This window comes from Mastigoproctus giganteus, chromosome 8, assembly GCF_048544385.1.
Source record: "Mastigoproctus giganteus isolate SK-2022 chromosome 8, ASM4854438v1, whole genome shotgun sequence".
In the NCBI taxonomy this organism is placed as follows: domain Eukaryota; kingdom Metazoa; phylum Arthropoda; class Arachnida; order Uropygi; family Thelyphonidae; genus Mastigoproctus; species Mastigoproctus giganteus.
The window spans coordinates 138849809-138871141 of record NC_143582.1 but is presented as its reverse complement, the minus strand read 5'-3'; the positions used below and the strand labels follow the sequence as shown (position 1 = coordinate 138871141).

At 38.3% G+C, this 21333-nt stretch overlaps 1 protein-coding gene across 1 annotated transcript in view; it reads left to right on the top strand.

The window, feature by feature from the left end:
* The window catches only part of LOC150081851 (erlin-2-B-like), a 269808-nt gene that overhangs the window by 221230 nt on the left and 27245 nt on the right, over positions 1-21333 (top strand). The window contains exon 12 of the mRNA XM_090379753.1: positions 19712-19861. Within this exon, the coding sequence (XP_090235879.1) occupies positions 19712-19861 (150 nt within the window). The remainder of the gene's footprint in view (positions 1-19711; positions 19862-21333) is intronic.

Genomic DNA, 21333 nt, shown 5'->3' with positions numbered 1-21333 from the left:
TGTCCAGCGATGTCGACTGGCTTCACTTCCTTGGTAATTGAGGTGTATCGCTTCTTGATTAGACCGGGGTTCGAGCCCGTCACCACCAAATACGGAGGATGCGGAAAGGTCAGGGAATGACCACCGCATATCCCGGAGCAATATGGCCTTAGTTGCTAATGCTCCTAAAAAAAAAACCAAAAAAAAAAAAAAAAAACCAAAAATTGAGGTGTATAAAGCCTTGAATGGTTTGAGCATGCTCAGTGCTGATGGGATTCTTCCTCTTGCTCAGAATAATTGCCTGAAAGGGCATAAATTCATATTGAGGAAAGACAGTTGTAGGGTAGATGTGTAGAAGTTTGTCTTTAGCCCACGGGTGGTTGATTGCTGGAGCAAACTTTGATCTGTTGTTGTAGAAGTTGATAGCTTAAATAGATTCACGGCAGAGCTAGACAATCATCACCATAATCATATTTGGCTTTTGAGTATGTTATGCATCTCTTTCTCAGCTAATTTCCAAATTATTCTGAATGGATTGCATGTTACTGCAAAAGAATTGATCTAACACTTTCTAACTGATTCTATAGGTCTTGCATAATGTCTTCATTAACCAAGGATAGGCATAAATCACTGGCCAATGCATGAACATTATCAAACAAAGGTAGGATATTGTTCAGAAAACAGGTAACATTCCAGTAAGTTGTAGTCGTCCTTTTTGTTATCTTGCCAAAGTATAGACTTATAACTTAAGTATTTTTTGTTATGGCCATAAAACATCCAAAAGGTCTCAGAGAACAATTATCTTTTCCTTTGGATCTAAAGTAAGATTTCAGAGCTTTCTAGTTATGTGCAATATGCTCAATAGCTGGTAGAAGAGACAGCCATCTTGTTGACACATCATGTAATATATCTTTATACTCAATATCAACAAATTGACAAAAGTGTTTTAGTTGATCCATTCATTTTGCAGATGAACCAAACTCCTGAATTCTTAGAGGACAAGGCATTCGATATTGTAACTTAGAGAGTTGCTGCCCTTCTTAAGGCAATTATTAATAATGTGGCATTTAGAATTTGCTTTAACCATATTAGCTTTAGCATTAGTAGAAGTATATAATGCAAGAAACCTTATGCAGCATCAGCCAACAAAAAAAACATCTTCCTGTTTAATCCATCCATTAACTCCAAATATTTGTCTAGTTCTGTCTTGAACTTATTTAAGCTGTCAACCTCCATTACAACAGATGGAAGTTTATTCCAATAATCAACCACCAAGGCTACAGCAAAATTTCTGCACATCTATTCTACAACTCTTTCCTCAATTTGAATTTATGTCCCCTCAGTAATTTGAGCAAGAGGAAGAATCCCATCAGCATTGAGATTGCTCAAACCATTCTAGGCCTTATACACCTCAGTCGGGTCACCTCGCAGGTGCCTAAGCTCCAGACACTGCAATTTGCAGAACTTAAGTCTTTCTTGGTAACAGCAACTCTTTCTTCCCTTCACCAATCTCATTGTCCTGTATGCGGTATGCAAGGTGTGTTCTGACAATTTCCTTATACAAGGGGATAATTACCTCCTTATCCCTGCTAGCAAAATTATTCCTGTATATCATTGATGGAAGTTTGTTAATAAGTCACCATGACCTACTCTTGCAGCCTGTCTGCACCGCTCAGAAAACTTCATATCTGACTGCACATTTACCCCAAGACTTTTTCATTCTCCACTACCTTCATTGTAGTATCGCACAGTTGGTAAATGTACTCTGGAGATTACTGCTACCCATATGCAGTACTTTGTATTTATCAATGTTAAACTTCAGTTGCCACCTCTCAGCCCATCTGCTCAACTTTTCTAGATCCTGTTACAGTAGTGTTCTGTCGTTAACAACCCTGCGAACCTTCATTCCTTCTGCAAATTTGGATATTAATCCTGATATACCATCATCAATATCATTGATAAATACAGAAAACAAATATGGGCCCAACATCGAACCCCGGGGAACTCCACTAATAACATTAGTCCATGAAGAGCAGTGTCCATTAATTATCACTCTCTGTCTTCTAACACTCAACCATATCTTTTTCCATAGCAGCAACTTGCCCTCAATGCCATACTGCTCCAATTTATGTAGCACTCTTTTATGTGCAACAGTATCAGAAGCTTTCCTGAATTTTAAGTATATGATACCAAATTATTTTTTTCATCCAGTTCCTTTGCGACTTCATCGTACACTGGTGTGCAAAACTTGAAGACGAACACTATTTCTAAAGGTTAGAACCACAAAATCAAATGAAACAGCCTGTGGAAATTTGCATAACTGTGGCCATTCAGTAGAAAGCTGGTGCACATGCAAAAATTTGAATCATGATGAGAGGGCTAACATAAGCAGATAAAAGCAGCAGTTCAGCAGTTATGTGCAAATTATTGAATGGTGAGCACGATTCTTACAGACGTTCGCTTGGTTTCATACAGTGCTACAGACAACGAAATGGCCAGTGGACAACATCTGGATGACTTTACCCAGGGTCGAATAATTGGGAATCTCAAGGAAGGTCAAAGCGCGAGGAGTGTGGCTGCAGAGTTCAGTATCACCCATAGCATCGTCTCCACATGGTGATCAGCCATTAGAACAACAGGTACAGCTGCTCGAAAAACAATACCCAATGATGACTGCTATATACTCCTACAAGCCAAGAGGGACAGACACCAGACAGTGTAATCCATTGCAAACCAGCTGCGCAGGATATCGCAGTTTACTGTGGCCAGGCGACTCCACAAAGGTGGACTGTTTGCCCGATGGCCAGTACGCTGTGTCCCTACACCTGTCCATTGGGTACACATCGAACACAAGGACTGGACAGCAGCGTAATGGGATAAGGTACTCTTTACTGATGAGAGTAGATTTAGTCTCAGCAGCGATTCTGGATGTCAGCTGATCTGGCGAGAAGTTGGCACATGGTATTGCCCCACAAACATCACTGAAAGGGATTGATATGGCAGTCAGGGTGTTCTCATCTGGGGGAGACGTTATCTTGGATGGACATACACAACTCCAGATACTGTAAGGCAGTACTGTAACGGTGCACGCTGCTGTACTGAGGTAATCCTTCCCCATGTGCATCTGTTCCGAGGTGCTATTGGCCCCAAGTTTGTTTATGGATGATAACGCCACACCCCATCGCACTGCAACTGTTGATGTGCTTTTGGAAAGTGAGGACATTGTTTGTATGGATTGACCTGCCTGTTTCCCCCGATCTAAATCCCATCGAACACGTATGGGATGCTCTGGTGAGATGCCTAGCGGCACGTCCACACCCACCAGAAAATGTTCACCAGCTGAAGATGGCACTGATACAGGAATGGATGACGTTACCGCAAGAACTAATCAACAACGTTGTTCTAAGTATGGGCAGGTGGTGCAAAGCCTGCATCGACATTAGGGGTGGCTCTGTCTCCTACCGAGGACCACCTCTTCCCTTTGTTCCATCTTTGGCAGTGATGCATCTATCATGGCAGTCAGTGCTATGTTGCCATTTTTGAATAAAGTCCCTCTGTGCCGTTTTGTTTCCGTTGTTGTGTCGGTGTTGTTTCCTTCATTATTTCTGTACCTCACGAGGTTCATTTGATATGCTTTTCCAGTATCCAGGCCACTTCTATGAGAAGCTGCAGGTGAAAACCTGACTGGTCCTTAAGTTTTGCATACCAGTATCCATTCAGATTGGTCAAACAAGACTTTCCTTTAACAAACCTATGCTGCATCTGAACTATAATTGCAGTCTTATCTAGATGATCCTGCAGTGCTTCTTTAACCAGTGACTCCCTAATTTTCTCCAGAACAGAAGTTAAACTAACAGGTCTGTAATTATTCCTGTCACCCTTTGTGAATGAGGACACATTGGCACATCTCCAGTCTATGGGGGAGCTCCTCCAAATCCTGGCTTACTTATTTGCTGACTCCTCTAATATGACTCCCCTGGATACATCCCATCCACACTAGGTGCCTTTCTAATGTTTAACTTCAACAATCTCTCCTCCAATTTGCTCTCAGTTATTACAAAATAATTTAGCTCCCTGCTAGCATTTGATAAGCTTCTGGCTTCCACTTCCCTACAGAATTCCTCATGTGTGAATGTAGACAAAAAAATACTCATTCAGTTTGTCAAATACCTCAGCAGGATCATCGACAGTTGAACCATCGATATCAAGTGAACCAATCTGATTCAGCCCCCTCTTTCTAGAGCTTACATAAGTAAAGAAACCTTTGTTTTTCTTTGCACCATTGCCAAAGATTTCTCATAATTTGCCTTTGCCTGCCTAACCTCCTTTGTGACTTGATTATTATATCTGCCATAGGATTCTGTGTCGCCTGATAATTTATATGCATTCCATGCATTTTTCTTTTCTGCCATGAGTCTCATTAGTTCATCTGACATCAATTTAGGTTTAAACATTGAACAGCATTTCTTAGTTGGTATGAAAAGACTAGTAGCTTCCAAGATCAATCCCTTGAATGCTTCCCATTTAGAATTTGCTCTCTGTAATGTCATCAGTTGTCCCACTGTATAGAATTTACAAACTGTCTGAGACTACTGTAATCACCTTTACAAAAGCAAATCTGTTCGCTTTACCCCTGATGGTAGTTTAGATGTGGGATTTACTCATCTTTGAGTAAATCCCACATCAGCACATTGTGATCACTGCTGATAATCAGATCAAGAGTATTACAACCCTCTTGTTGACTCTAGAACATGCTGCTGTAAAAAACAATCCTCTAATAAATCCACAGAGGTCTCGCTAGTGTGCAAGTGACCAACACACAAGTTCCAGTCAATATGTGGAAAGTTAAAATCCCCATTATAAGACAATCTGATTTACTGGCCCACTCTATTTCTCTGTACAGTTATCCCTTGTACTCTTCAGTCATTAGGCCTATAGCACACTCTTACTCTCAATTTTGCTTTCACAGTGCGTATATCACACCAAACTGATCAAAAATGCACTATATACCCATATCTTGGGTTCACTTCCTTAGATTGTGTGTTTCTTAACTGGCAACATAACCCCTCCTCCCTTCCTATCCTGTCTATCCTTTCTGTGCACATTATACTCCCCAAATTCCAATTTTGCTTTCCTTATGTATTTGTGACACATCTCTATTATCACAACAATATCTGCCTTTGATGTGTTGACCAGCACCTCAAATTCATCAAATTTATTCACAAAACTCCTAGCATTGGTGTACATGCAAGTATACATGCACCTGTTTTTACTCTTAGTTACCCTAACACAGCTCATGTATTTACTTGTTCCATAATGGCTCCCAGCAGTCCTCAAAATATTTTTGAATAAATTTGAAGAATATTTTTGATATCATATATTTGGATCTTATAAAGGCTTTTCATACTGTTGCACATGGAAGACTGCTGCACAAACTAGAGCTGTGTGGCATTGAAGGCAAATTGCTGATATGGATAAAGGGATGGTTGACAGGGAAAAGAGAGAGAGAGAGACGGAGAGCGTGGTAATCAATGGACACTGCTCTTTGCGGACTAATGTTATTAGTGGAGTCCCCCAGGGTCCATTGTTGTTTTCTGTATTCATTAATGATATTGATGATGGTATATCAGGCTTAATGTCCAAGTTTGCAGACAATACGAAGGTCGGCAGAGTTGTTAATGACAGTACACTGCTGCAACAGGATCTAGAAAAGTGGAGCAGATGTGTTGAGAGGTGGCAACTGAAGTTTAACATTGACAAATGTAAAGTACTGCATGTGGGAAGCAGTAACCCCAGAGTAACGTATCTACTGTGTGGTACTACACTGACAGTGGTAGAACGTGAAAAGGACCTGGGGGTAATGTGCATGCAGATGTGAAGTTTTCTGAGCAGTGCTGACGGTCTGCAAGAGTAGCTCATGGTGTCTTGTCAATGATATACAGGAATTTTTCTAGCATGAATAAGGAGGTAATTATCCCCTTATATAAGGCAATGGTCAGGACCTTGAGTACTGTATGCAGGTCTGGAGGCCTCATTTAAGAAGGATGTAGAGCTGTTGGATAGAGTACAGAGAAGGGGGGAAGAATGTGTTTTAATATGAAAGCAAAACAGTATCCACTTTGAATGTATAATGTGTGATGAGCACAACAAGCATTGCATTGCATAGGAGTAGAAATATACAGTGGATTCCAGTTATTTGAGCCACCAGTTAATCGCGGCAGCTGTTTATTTGGGACGAAGCTTAAAGAACAGAACCTAATCGAGAAAATAGCCAGGATTTTCTTCGCTTAATTGTTTGGGACAACATGCCGATTAATCGGGGCAGGAGACCACAGCACTTGAGATTACCCTATTATTGTCTCTGACCATACCACATGGTCTGGTCGGATTTCTGGAGGTCACAACCATAAAACAATAAAAACAGTTAGCAGTTTCCAATTTATTGGGCTTTCTGTTAGTGCAATCTATTATAAACAGATAGTGAACTCGATCTTATTGAATTTGTGATAATACCAACACCTGGAATTCTGTGGGTTTTTACGTTATTATGGTGGAATGTGTTTCCCCTTCCATGAAATCTTCAATCATAAAAAACATAAATAAATTTTCAGAATCTTCTCTTCATTCCTATTTTTTAAGCTTCATAACTTGTTACTCCGTTCTCACTTGGGCGTATTGTGTTAGTTGCAATTTGTGCGTGCCGTGTTCTTTGTTATTGATTACTTATCTTTTTAATGTTTTAAATTTTAACCCCACCCCCAAATGTTGGTGAACAGAAATATCAACTAGTTAATATGTACATATTGCAGCACATATTAATTAAGCTATGCACATATATTTATTTTTATTTTGCTAACCTATGGAAAATATTCTTCTGATTTTCACTTATCATTTAATTTTGTAATTGTTAAGGTAATAAAGTGTAAATTTGTGCTTATTATATCTTTACTTTTATAGCCTGTGGATAATATTCCTCCTATTTTCGCTTATTAGAATCGCTGTTTAATAGAATTAAAATTCAATTCACAATGTGATCACATTGACCAGCGCTTGCTACATATCATATAGTGAATGTACTTTACTATGATGAGTCCATCGTAACGTGATTTGATTGTACAGAATCATAAAGCTGGGGGTCCACTGTGTTTTTAACTATTTATGTGAAACTTCACATAATTGGTAATTGGGGCAGCCGCTTAATCAGGTCAAAATGCACTATCCCGATATGTCCCAAATAACCAGAATCCACTGTATATCTTTTCTTGAGAAGATTATTCAAGACTGTATGGAAATTCATGAGAACAAATTTAATGGAAAGAGAGGTTATTAACAATCTTGGACAGTTAGAAATATACATTATTAGGCATAGAAATGCATGTTACAATAGGAATAGAAATATATATCTTTTCTTGAGAAGAATACTTAAGATTGTATGGAAATTCGTGGGTACAATTTTAATAGAGAAAGAGAGACAGAGGTTATAAATGATCTTAGGGCAGGGGAAAAGGCTGTATGGGAATTCTTTATAATTGCAGAAGCCACCTTATTCTCTTAAGGCAGCGATTCCCACCAGTGGTTTGCGAACCCCTGGGAGTTCGCACTAAAAATTCTGTAATGGCATCTGCTTCGATTTACATAGGTATATTATTCTAAACTACAAAATGTAACTAATAATAATAAACAATAAAGTAAAATAAAATTAAATAAAAGTAAAGAATTACCAAAGAAAGAAACCACATCTCCCACAATTCCTTATAATTAGTTTACTATCTTACAGTATATCATGTTAAATAAATCTGTTTTCCATACTAGATATTTTTTTCATTCTCAAGGATCATTGCTATATATAGGTACTTTTTTTTTAGATCCTGTAGTACTTAGTACCATGCATGGGTTGAAAGTTGAAAAGATGAAAGAAGATACTTGTTGACATTGGACTTGAACTCCTGTAGATTGTAATTTTCAGGAAATACTTACGAAGGAAGGTTGTTCTAGAAAAATAAAGATAAATGAGGAAGAAGAAAAATTGGTTCTGTGAGTTTGAACTTCCACAGTAAAAGGATGCTGACTGGTTGCGGCATGTGTTCGGACTGCTTGAAAAGAAAGAGCAGGAATTATACAAGCCAATTCAGAAGAACAGTGCCCATGCAAATATCTATAGAAAAGGCATGCAACAGAAACAGAAAGTCTGTGGAGACAGCATTAGCATTAGTAGAGACATTTGATGCAAGAAAGCAAGCTTATGCAGCATCAGCCAAAAAAAAAAAAAAAAAAAACCCACTTCCACTTCACCCCTCTGTTCATTCAAAATACCTGTCCAGCTGAGCCTTAAACTTATTTAGGCTATCAACCTCCACTACAAGGGATGGAAGTCTGTTCCACCAACCAACCACCCGCTGGCTAAAGGCAAATTTCCGCACGTCTATCCTACATCTGTCTTTCCTCAATTTGAATTTATGCCCTCTCAGGTGATTATTCTGACAAGAGTGAAGAGACTCTGTTAGGAACGAGACATTAATTAACCTAACTGTCCTCTTCTGAATGGAATCTAGAAGCCTGAGAGAGGTTTTGGGGGCACTGCCCCAGATGTGGGAACAATATTCCATGGTAGGGCAGATTTGCAATTTGTATAGAGTGAACAGCTGTTTGGAAGAAAAGTAACACCGAGAGCGAAAGAGAAAACCCAATTTTTAAATGCAGAGGAAGCAGTAGTATTTGTAATGTGCTTTATGCCAAGAGAGATTGGAAGTCAGGATAATCCCCAAGATCTTGCCTAGAAATCGAAGCATCATCGAAGATAAGCACAAGAGCAGAAAAATCCTTTTTGCGATATATAAGACACGACTGAATTTAAGAAGGATTGAAATTACGTTATCTTTGCCCCACTGGAGAATTACCTGAAAGTGAACATTTAAGGATTTCGCAGTGGATACTCAAGAAGTTGAAGCTGTTTGAGCAGAGCAAGGTTTCTCAAACTGGAAGGTGGAATGCAATTGAAATGTGCTATCGTCAGCAAAACTACTGATAGAATTTCCTGTCAATGGAAGAAGGTCATTAATATACAAGAAGAAAAGAGTGGGAGAAAGAACTGAACCTTGGGGGAAAACCAGCATTCCTGGAAAAGTTAGAAGACAGAGTGCCGTCTACCATTACCCACAGTGAGCAGTCAGAGAGAAAACTGGTTAATCGATTACAAAGAACAGCTAGCAAACCATAGGATGAAAGCTTATTTAGAAGACTTTTATGCCAAGCATGATCAAAAGCCTTTGAAATGAAAAGAGCAATGGCTTGAATTTCACCAAACTTTTCCATTGAATTTGTCCATAGACGGGTAAAATAAGCCAGAATATCTCCAGTGGAATCCATACTGGCAATCGTTGATCAGATGAAAGATTTCCAGATACTGTAGTTTAAGAGTTGGTGGTTAATTGATTTCTCCAATACTTTGGAAAGAGTAGAAGTAATCGCAATGGGACGATAATTGGATGGAAGAGATTTGTCACCCTTTTTAGGAACTGGCAGGATATGAGCAAATTTCCAAACAGAAAGAAAAAAAACCTTTGCAATAAGGAAGTGAAAAAGACGACACAAAACAGGAGTAAGTTCAGGGGCACAGGTTTTGAGAACAAGTGGAGAAATACCACTAGGACCTGGAGCTTTCTTAGCATCCGATTCATCAAACTCTTTCAGACCACAGGATGCATTGAATGGAGTGTTTCTTCCTACTCATCAATACATGAGTTGGAAGAAAAATAGGATGCCAGCAGGTCAGCTTTATCCTTGGTTGAAGTGGCAATAGAATCATCTGTATTAGACAGAGGTGGGAACAGAAATGGGCAATAATTGCAGCTTTGGCAAGAGACCAGAATGCTCGGTTACCATTTGGACAAGAAGCAAGTTTTCTACTCTTAGCCTGTTCGAAACCTGTTTGGACTGATTCATAATAACTACTTTACAAATAAATAATACTTAATAATAATTTTTATTATTATGCAATACCACTTATAAAAACATAGTACTGGAAATAATTTATAATAAAAATTCAGAAATATTATGATTTCAGAGAATATAGGCCTAATGGTTCGTGATAAAAAATATTACGCTGAAAGGAGTTTGCTATAAAAAATATTACGTTGAAAGGGGTTTGCGATTAAAAAAAGGTTGGGAGCCGCTGCCTTAAGGCTTAAAGCTGTTGTAAATGAAAGCCTCATGGCTGTACATGCTGTAATTCGACAGTAGCATGCACACACACACAGACAGCATCTGTGCTGCATGGCCTCCACTTAAAATAGCTTTAAGCTTCAGAAGCAGGCCAACTCTGAAAACATCAGGTTATAAAGAACCCTCAGTCCTGCTCCACAGCATAATTTGTAATATTTTATTTTATCTGTTAAAATTATTGTTGGGAATTTCTTAAATTTAATTTAAGAAATTCACATTTTAATTCACTTTGCAACATTGAGATAAATACTGGATGCTCAGGGGAGCATACACATAACCTCATAAATAACATACGCACACCACAATTAGAGAAGAGTTAAAGTAAACAGTTGCAAAATTGAAGGCTGAAGAAAGAAGATTGTAATAAACTGCATCATTTGTGAATTTTGCAAATAATGTGTTTTGCACTGCATTGTAGGTTGCAGAAATGTTTGAAATGCAATTGTTAGCTTGGGATATATATCTATCTCTGTAAATGAAATCCAATAAAAATACTCCACCTGATATACCTAATTGCCATAAATATCTTCCCAAAGGGTAAAATGCGTAATTAATGTAAATATGAGAAATCATTCAAATGACAATCATGACAACCAAACGTACATTTTATTGCATTTATAGTACATAATAGTATTATTTATACTGTAAATCAGCAAAATAAGTCCTCAATATTTTGTTGTTCCTCCTCGAGCTGCAATTACAGCCTTGCAACAATCTGACATTGAGTTAATCAACTTCTGGATATACAGTTGCCCACTTTCATGGTACACACCCTACAATGCTCTCCTGCAGCTGAATCTTACTTGTTGACTTCTTCTGAGCAATTTTAGATGACATTATGTACCAGCAATTTTCAGTAGGGTTCAAATCAGAACTGTTTCCGAGCCAATTCAACACTGTAATGCCAACATTTCTCAGTTATGACTGCACCTTAAGAGAGAGAGAAAAGGGAAAACATTGGTGTATGTTGTAAGCCTTTTGAGACAAGAAAACAAACTCATCATTAAATCTAAATAGCATAAAACTTACCAATTTTGCTGTGTGGCAACGTGCTGAGTCCTGTTGAAAAATGCAGTTTTGGACATCTGTGTGGTGATCCCCAAATAATGGGTTTCATACACTCTTCTAAGATAGCATTTCTGCATTCACCATTCCATTAATAAACTTAATTTTGCCCAACCCCTTTGCTTGTCCCCCAGACCATCTGACTGGTGGGAGACTTGACAGTCAGTTTTATGCAGTCAGGATGGTATGCCTCCGATTTTCGTCTTCTGACACATCGCTTCCCATCTGAGCCATGCAGGTTGAATTTCGATTAGTCAGAAAAGATGACGGTGTCCTATTGCTGTTTTCTCCATGAAACCAGCGTTTTAACCCAAGCAAGTCGCTTCTTCCTCATTTGTTGGGTCAACAAAGGCTTCTTCTTGGGCCGATACGTATGTAGACCACATTCTGAAGCCATCTTTGGATAGTTGGTGCACTTGTTTCAACACCAGAGGCCATCTCAAAGTTCGTTTTAGATCAGGAGCACTAGCATGGCTATTACGAAGGCATAGCTGTTTCAAATATTGATCTTGGAAAGGCGTAGTCACTCTTTTACAGCTTGATCCAAGTCTTCTCTTCATACCAGGGGCTCACATCTGGTGAGTATGGGCTTGGCACACCTAAGGTCCTGAGCTGAATATCATCCATTTTCTCTTTCTTGGTGATTCTCTTCTATTTCTGACTCTCTCTCTCTCTCTCTCTCTCACTCTCACTCTCACTCACTCACTCACTCACTCACTCAGGGATAACTCAGAAATTTTTTTTTTTTTTTTTGGCTGGTGCAGCAAAAGCCTCAGGCTTCCTTGCACCATATGGTTAATTATAATAATAATTATCACCGGTTTAATGCTTTAAGTTCAGTACCCAGAATACTGTTGACTGGTGGCAGCCTATTTTATCAGCAACAGCACACAGAAAGCCCTTCCTGGGACAGAGCAACAGCTACATTTTTTTTTTTTTCTTGGTGTCAACTGAATATATGGAACCATGCTTACACCTCTGCAAAACAGGATACTAATGAACATGTATACCCTTCCAACGGCGTATTTATATAAACAGCTGATGCAATACCTTGCAATTACTGTCTGATGCAATAGAAGTGTTATCTGATTCAATACCTTTGCTTTGCTACAAACAAAGTGATGTAATCAAACAATATCTTATCATTTCACTACAAATTTTACTTTTTTTAAGGTGATGCAGTTTTTTTGTCTGCCACTGTAGGCTATGTCGGCCTCCCGATTACTGGAATATGCTATACTAGAGGATTCTGCACGAGAATCCTCTAGTATATGGAGAATCCTCTAGTATTCCATATGAGCACCTTAACACACTTGCAGCTCTTCCCTTACTTTGCAGCTACTGTAATAGGCTGTATCCAGTAAACTCCCACCAGTGTGCCTCAGAGAATTTAGAACCTTAATGCAGGTTTCCACTAACCCATACTAATATGAGGTACAGAAAACAAGTCCTAGCAAGCATACATCATTCCAGAACTGAGTTTTTCCACATCACCATATGTTACAAATCACTAAAGATTTGCTTGCTCCCCCCCCCCCATTATCTTGCTGCACTTTATCCCAGTGATTCCCAATCTTTTGTTACTGGAGATATGCAAATGTATCCCCAATTCACAAAGGGGGGTTCAAAGGGTGACATGAGTAATTACAGACCAATTAGTTTAACTTCTGTTCCAGGTAAAATAATGGAGTCACTGGTTAAAGATGCATTGCAGGATCATCTAGACAAGACTGCAGCAATAATTCAGATTTGATTTGATTTTTTATTTTTTATTATTATTATTTTTTTCTATGGCGAAAAAACAGAAAGGTTATAATGTGCCCAATAATTCAGACACAGCATGGGTTTGTTAAGGGAAAGTCTTGTCTGACAAATTTGATAGGATATTATGATGTGTTTAGAAAGGAACTGGATACAAAAAATAATTTTGATATCATGTATTTGGATTTCAGGAAAGCTTTTGACACTGTTGTGCATGGAAGACTATTGCACAAATTGGAGCAGAATGGTATTAGCATTAGCATCAGCCAAAAAAATTAAAGTAAAAAAAATAAATAAAAAATAACCACTTCCACTTCACCCCTCTGTTCGTTCGAAATACCTGTCCAGCCGAGCCTTAAACTTATTTAGGCTATCAACTTCCACGACAAGGGATGGAAGTCTGTTCCACCTACCAACCACCCGCTGGCTAAAGGCAAATTTCCGCACATCTATCCTACATCTGTCTTTCCTCAATTTGAATTTATGCCCTCTCAGGTGATTATTCTGAGCAAGAGGAAGTATCCCATCAGCATTGAGCATGCTCAAACCATTCAAGACTTTGTACACCTCTATCAGATCACCTCGCTGCTGCCTAGTCTCCAGACACTGTAATTCGCAAAACTTAAGCCTTTCTTCGTAAGAGTACCCCTTTGTTCCATTCACTAATCTTGTTGCCCTTCTCTGTACTCGTTCCAGCAGCTCTACATCCTTCTTGAAATGAGGTTTCCAGGCCTGTATACAGTACTCTAGGTGGGTCCTGACCATTGCCTTATAAAGGGAATAATCACCTCCTTATCCCTGCTAGAAAAATTCCTATATATCATTGACAATACACCATGAGCTACTCTTGCAGCCCATCTGCACTGCTAAGAGAACTTCATATCTGCCTGAACAACTACCCCAGGTCCCTTTCATTCTCTACCACTGTCAGTGTAGTACCACAGAGTTGATATGTTGCTCTGGGGTTGCTGTTTCCCATATGTAGTACTTTACATTTGTCAATGTTAAACTTCATTTGCCACCTCTCAGCCCATCTGCTCAACCTTTCCAGATCCTGTTGAAGCAGCATAGTGTCAGTAGTGTCCTTGACAACCCTGCCAACCTTCGTATCGTCTGCAAACTTGAACATTAAGCTTGATATACCATCATCAATATCATTTATAAATACAGAAAACAATAAAGGACCCAATACTGAACCCTGAGGGACTCCACTAATAACATTAGTCCACGATGAGCAGTGTCCATTGATTACCACTCTCTGTCTTCTATCCCCTCAACCACCCCTTTATCCATAGCAGCAAATTGCCTCCAATGCCACACTGCTCCAATTTGTGCAGCAGTCTTCCATGTGCAACAGTATCAAAAGCCTTTCTAAGATCCAAGTATATAATATCAAAGTTATTCCCTGCATCCAGTTCTTTTGTGACTGCATCATAGTATCCAATCAAATTGGTCAGGCAAGACTTCCCCTTAACAAAACCATGCTGTGTCTGAGCTATAACTGAAGTCTTGTCTAGATGATCCTGCAGTGCTTCTTTAACCAGTGCCTCCATTAATTTTCCAGGAACGGAAGTTAAACTCACAGGTCTATAATTACTTGTGTCAGCCTTTGATCCTTCTTTGTGAATTGGGGTCACATTTGCACATCTCCAGTCCATGGGTACCTCCTCTGAGTCCAAGGAAGCTCTCATAATTATGGCTAAGGGTTTGCTTACTTCCATTGCTGCCTCCTTTAATATAACTGGATAGATTCCATCCACCCCAGGTGCCTTTCTTGTGTTTATTTTCAACAATTTCTCCTCCACTTTACTCTCAGTTATTACAAGATTCTCTAGCTTACTGCCAGAGTTAAATACACCTCTGGCATTCCCCTCGCTGAATAACTCCTCATGTGTGCATGTCGATGCAAAATGTTCATTTAGTTTGTTAGCTACCTGAGCAGGATCATCAACGGTTGACCCATCGATATCAAGTGGACCAATCTGATTCATCCCCTTCCTTCTAGAGTTTACATAAGTAAAGAACTCTTTACTGTTTTTCTTCGCATCCTTTGCCAAGGATTTCTCGTAATCTGCCTTCGCCTGCCTAACCTCCTTCGTAACTTGGTTACAGATCAACTTGTATCTATCATAGGCTTCTGTGTCACGTGTTAATTTGTATGTATCCCATGCATTTTTCTTCTCTGCGATACGCCTCATTAGTTCATCTGACATCCATTTAGGCCTAAACCTTGAACAATATTTCTTAGTTGGTATGTAAAGCCTAGTAGCTTCCAAGATAAGTTCTTTGAATGCTTCCCATTTTGAATTTGCTGTTCGTAACATCATCAGTTGATCCCACTGTATAGAATTTAAATACTGTCTCAGTCCACCGTAGTCGCCTTTACGAAAGCAATACCCCTTCCCTTTACCCCTAATGGTAGTTACCTCTTTGAGTAAATCCCACTTCAGAACACTTTGATCACTGCCACCTAGTGGTTCATTTATCTGCAGATTCTTAATGCACGAAGAATCACTACTGATAATCAAATCAAGAGTATTACTCCCTCTAGTTGCCTGCCGAACATGCTGATGTAGAAAACAATCATCCAATAAATCCACAAAAGCCTTGCTAGTGTGTGAGTGACCAGTCCCCAAATTCCAGTCAATATCTGGGAAATTAAAATCCCCCATATTAAGACTCTCTGATTTACTGGCCCACTCTATTTTTCTGTACAGTTTCTTACAAAGAAACTATACTGTACTGTATAATACACTGTACTATTTTGTATTATACTCATCAGAGTCATTAGGCCTATAGCACACTCCTGCTCTCAATTTTGATCTCCCAATGCTTATGTCACACCAAATTGACTCGACACTGCACTGTCCAGCGATGTCGACTATCTTCACTTCCTTGTATTTTATGTGTTTCTTAACTAATAGCATAACCCCTGCTCCCTTCCTATCCTGTCTATCCTTTCTTTAGACATTGTACTCCCCAAATTCCAGTTCTGCATTCCTTATATCTGTGTGACACCACTTCTCTGAAATCCCAACAATATCTGCCTTTAATGTTTTGAGCAATACCTCAAATTCATCAAATTTATTTACTAGACTCCTAGCATTGGTGTACACACAAGTATACATGCACCTGCTCTTCCTCTTAGCCACCCTAACACAACCCATGTGTTTACTTGTACCCCAATGATTCCCAGCAGTCTCTGAAATATCCTGCATCTTATTTTCCAGGCTGCTGCTGCTCATTCCAATAGAAGCAGTGCAAGAATCATTTTCTCCTCTGCCAGTGGCTACTGTTAATCTATTAGTCCTTGTATCCCCCCAATCTAGCAGTTTTCCGACCCTCCTAACACTGCCTCGATAGCATCAGCAAACATTCTTGCACCCTTTCTGTTTATTACAAGATTCTCTAGCTTACTGCCAGAGTTAAATACACCTCTGGCATTCCCCTCGCTGAATAACTCCTCATAGCAGTCTCTCCTGTGAACAAGTACAGACCAGGCTGAAAAAAATTCTACCCCTTGAGCCCTGCACAATCTTTCCAGGGCCGAATTGATCGACAGGGCTCTCATCATATACTCCCTCCTATCGTGTCTGGGCAGAATTGCAGACACTTTCAAATTCAACCCTAATTCACGGCTTTTTTTCATCAGTGACCTGTACTTGTTAAGTAATTCCACCAGTCTCCTACTCTTAATATCATTAGTGCCAACGTGTACAACTATATCACCTTTTGTGCCCTTAAAAGATGATATCCGCTCTACAATGTCATCAACCTTTGCCCCTGGCAGGCATACCCTGGTCCTGTTCCACCTACCCTTTTTACAAAGCATGTTTCCTGTTTCCCTGACAATAGAGTCACCAACAACTACTAGTTCCTTTGGGACAAGCGCATTCTGCCTTGGGGGCTGCCGCTGTGTTGTGCGATGACCAAGTGCAAGCTCTGGCATTGGTGTGGGCAGCTGAGAGCTTGATGGGCCCCTCACTTGTAATCCTTCGAGGGCATCCACCCTGTCCTTCAAGCTCTCATACAGGCCCATAACAATGCTGAGTTGACGCCTGATTTCCTTACACTCCTTGCATTGCGCACATACAAAGACGTCCCCCATGGCAGTATCATGTCCCATACCTGACTGCTCCGCAAACATCAAGCAAATAGTGCATCTTAAAAGGCTGTGATTCAGAGGGCAACTGCCCCCCCTTAGTTCTCCTCTGAGCCACAGCATTCCCATTAGCTTGAGCCTTTTGCTTTGCTGCTCTGGGTTTGAGTCATGATTTCGGTTTACTTTCAATAAAAATTTCAATTTCAGTACAAATTTAAATCCTAAACTTGTATCCCAACACAGTTATAACGCTATATTTATGTTTCAGTAACGAGTGTTATCTACGAAATCTACGAGTGTTATCCACAAAATCTACGAGTGTTATCTATGAAATATTTGTTTCAGTAACGAGTGTTATCTACGAAATATATGTTTCAGTAACGAGTGTTATCTACGAAATCCCTTTATATAACTTCCGTATCAAGTTATGTATTAATTATTTATTTTTACTAATTATTTATATTACATAACCTAAGTGGTTATATGTATAGTTAAAAGTACAATTTAATTGCCAATGAAGTTCGACAAGATTAATAGATTTTACTGATTAATTTTCGCGTAGCAATGGCGGCTATTTACGATCGGTAAACATGTCGATTTGATACCCTTTCCGATACTAAGTAATACCTACAAATTCTCTATCTAAGTTACTTTAAACTTAAGTACCGTAAATAGGAATATAAAGCTACTCTAGAAAATAAGTTAATATGTCAATTTAAACTAATAAAGCAGAAAATAAATCAGAAAAAACTTCTCTGTTCCAAGAGCGGCAGAAAGGCACGTCCGCACACACAGGCAACCCTCGTCCTCAGTATTAAGGGTAAGTTGCTACAATGGATAAAATGATGGTTGAGTGGGAGAAGACAGAGGGTGGTAATTAATGGGTGCTGCTCTTCGTGGACTAATGTTATTAATGAAGTCCCACAGGGTTCGGTGTTGGATCCTCTGTTGGTTTGTATATTTATCAATGATATTGATGAAGGTATATCAGGCGTAGTGTCGAAGTTTGTAGATGATACAAAGGTTGGCAGGATTGTTAATGACAGTAAAGAGAGTATGCTACTGCAACAGGATCTAGCTAATTTGGGCAGATGGGCTAAGAAGTGGCAACTGAAGTTTAACCTTGACAAATGCAAAGTACTGCATATGAGTAGAAGTAACCCCAGAGAAACATACCAACTGTGTGGTACTACACTTAAGGTGGTAGAAAATGAAAAAGACCTGGGAGTTATTGTGCAGTCAAATATGAAGTTTTCTGAGCAATGCAGTCAGGCTGCCAGGGCAGGTCATGGGGTTTTGTCAATGATATATAGGAATTTTGCTAGCAGGGAGAAGGAGGTGATTGTCCCTCTGTATAAGGCAATGGTCAGCACATGCCTTGACTACTGCGTACAGGTCTGGAGGCCTCATTTTAGGAAGGATGTAGATTTGCTTGAGCATGTACAGAGAAGGGCAACAAGATTGGTGAGGTGAATGAAGGGATCCTCTTACGAAGAAAGGCTTAAGTTCTGCAAATTGCAGTGGCTGGAGACTAGGCACCTGTGCGATGATCTGATTGAGGTGTATAAGGCCTTGAATTGGTTGAGCACACTGAATTGTGATGGGATACTTCCACTTGTTCAGATTACTAACCTAAGGGGGCATAAATTCAAATTAAGAAAAGACAGATGTAGAATAGATGTGTGGAAATTTGCCTTTAGCCAGCGGGTGGTTAATTGCTGGAACAAACTTCCATCTGTCGTTGTGGAAGTTGATAGGTTAAATAAATTTAAGGAGGCACTGGACATGATTTGGAGGGAATGGTGTGATATATATATATTTTTTGTTTGTTTGTTTTTGGCTGATGCTGCATAATCTCATACACATGCTTTCTTGCATCACATGCCACTACTACTACTACTAACTTTTAACTTCGGGTGAGACTACTCAAGTCTCACTTGAAGTTAAAAGACACATTCACTGCACACTTAAATAGTAATTGCCATTGAACTCAGTGGAGTTTTTTCTAATCTTGCAGCTTACTTGAAATTGTGCTAGGGCACACTGGATGAGAACCACTAATTTATCCAACTTCTCTGTACTATTTCTGCCTTTTATATGTAATCCATACCATGTCTTCCTTTTTTATATGTAGCAGTTTTATTGTTAGCCTGTCTAACTAAATCCTGCAAAGAGAGTGTTCAATTTTTATCTTTACTTAAATAGCAAATCTCGAGACTTGATATGCCTGATGTTGACCTCTTCCCATTGCTGTAATTATTTTAATTGTATTTTAAGATTATTTTTTTCTCTCCTCTGTACAGACTTTGTACAGAGGAGAGAAAAATTAAATCCATCACATTGGCTGTGATGGATTTAATGCTCTGCAGCTTGTAATTCATAGTCATGATAAATTCTTTTTAAAAATTTATGTAAATATTTAAGCTCCTGTATAAAATGTATTTCATATTGATAATTTGAAGGTTTATATGAAAAGACAAAATACACTTTTATATTTGGAACGAACATTCTGACTTGATATTAATTCCTAGAATTCCAGCTTTTGTTCAAAAATACAACTGTTCGTAATATTTGAATTTACAGCTTCTTTTAACTCCCGAGTTCTTGAACTTGAAAAAGTATGAAGCAATCTCTCAGAACAGTAAGGTATATTTTGGTCAGAATATACCTAATATGTTTATGGATGAGTGCCCTCGTGATTCAAGTATGCTTAAACCACTACAGAAAGCTCAGGTATGTACACAGAAATATATTTTTAAAAAGTAGCTTTTAATTTTTGGTGCATAGGAGAAATAGACCACTTAATGACATTTAGAGATTTATTACTTGCAATACATGAAAAGTACATAAAAAAATCTTAGTTATGTGGAAAGGATCGTATTAATTTAAGCACTATTTTATTAATCTGCTCCAATTTTTTAAGGAATCCCACAACAACCATAAATTAAAATTACCTCTTTGGGAGTGAGTTTTCTGAATGCGAGTTTATTGATATCACTTTTCTAGTAGTAGTAGGCTCTGTTGAGTTTCTTTGGAACTTTGAAAAGTTGTAAAAAACTAAAATTTTGTACATAAATGCTTATAAATATTAATTTGTGCTGTTTGAACTTGAATGCCAAACATAATAAAATTACTTCAAAAATTCAAATTAGAATTGAGGGAATTTTTTTTTTTTTTTTTTTTGGTGTAGTATCATGTTCAGCATTTATGCTTACTTGATACATAAATAATATATAAATAGTTTGGTTCAATTTCATTGTCTTAACTTCTTGCTGTTTTTTTTTTTTTTTTTTCCATATCTGATTATCATTTATTTCACTACTGGATGTGAATTGCTGAGAATTTTGGCATTTGTAAGTCCAAAATCAGACAGCAGTCTCACAGGTGCATATTTATCCTCCAATTATCATAGCTGTTTTGGTGCAACTGAGTATTTAAATTTGTGTGTATGTTACTTGGAAACAGATAAAAGATGGCAGATACTGGAAAATTCAAGACGTTTGACATAAACACTCATGTTGTTACAATAATTTTGAAATGACTTCTTTGAAACAATCTTCAAAATGTAAAATATGAACCCTTGCCATATATATGTACTTCTCAAAAGGTTGTCTTATTTGAGGCAACAAAAATTTGTTAAAACATTTTCTGTATTTTTCTATAGGAAATATAATCTTCAGTTATTATGTTCATTGCTTTTGGTTAATTTGGAATATTCAGATCTGTTTCTGGGTTAATAGTTTTTTAACTTTTTTTGTATATTTTATCCATTTAATTTAATTCAGTGTTATATTTTTCTATAAATTTTCCATTCTTCTAATCCTACTTATGATTAATTTTTCATTAGAGGCTGTTGTGATCTTTAGAAAATTTCTACCCATGCTTATAAATGCGTTTTTGTTTCACCCTTTACTGGATACATAAGTATAGGTAGAACATCTAAAATCTAGCTATCTAGAATTAGTATGGATGATGAACTGGTTTTCTGAATTCGATTATGTTAAAATAATGTTAAATATTTAACTGAATGCTCATAACAAATTAGTGCTTAGCATCGTGTCTGTACATAGTGAAATTTAATGAAGTAGGTAAAATGGCATCATTTTGGTTATATTTCATATTGTGAAAACCTTCACAATGAGTTGCTTTGATATTGGACTACCAAAAGCATAGCTTTCCCAGTGGAGAAGACTATTGTTATTTAT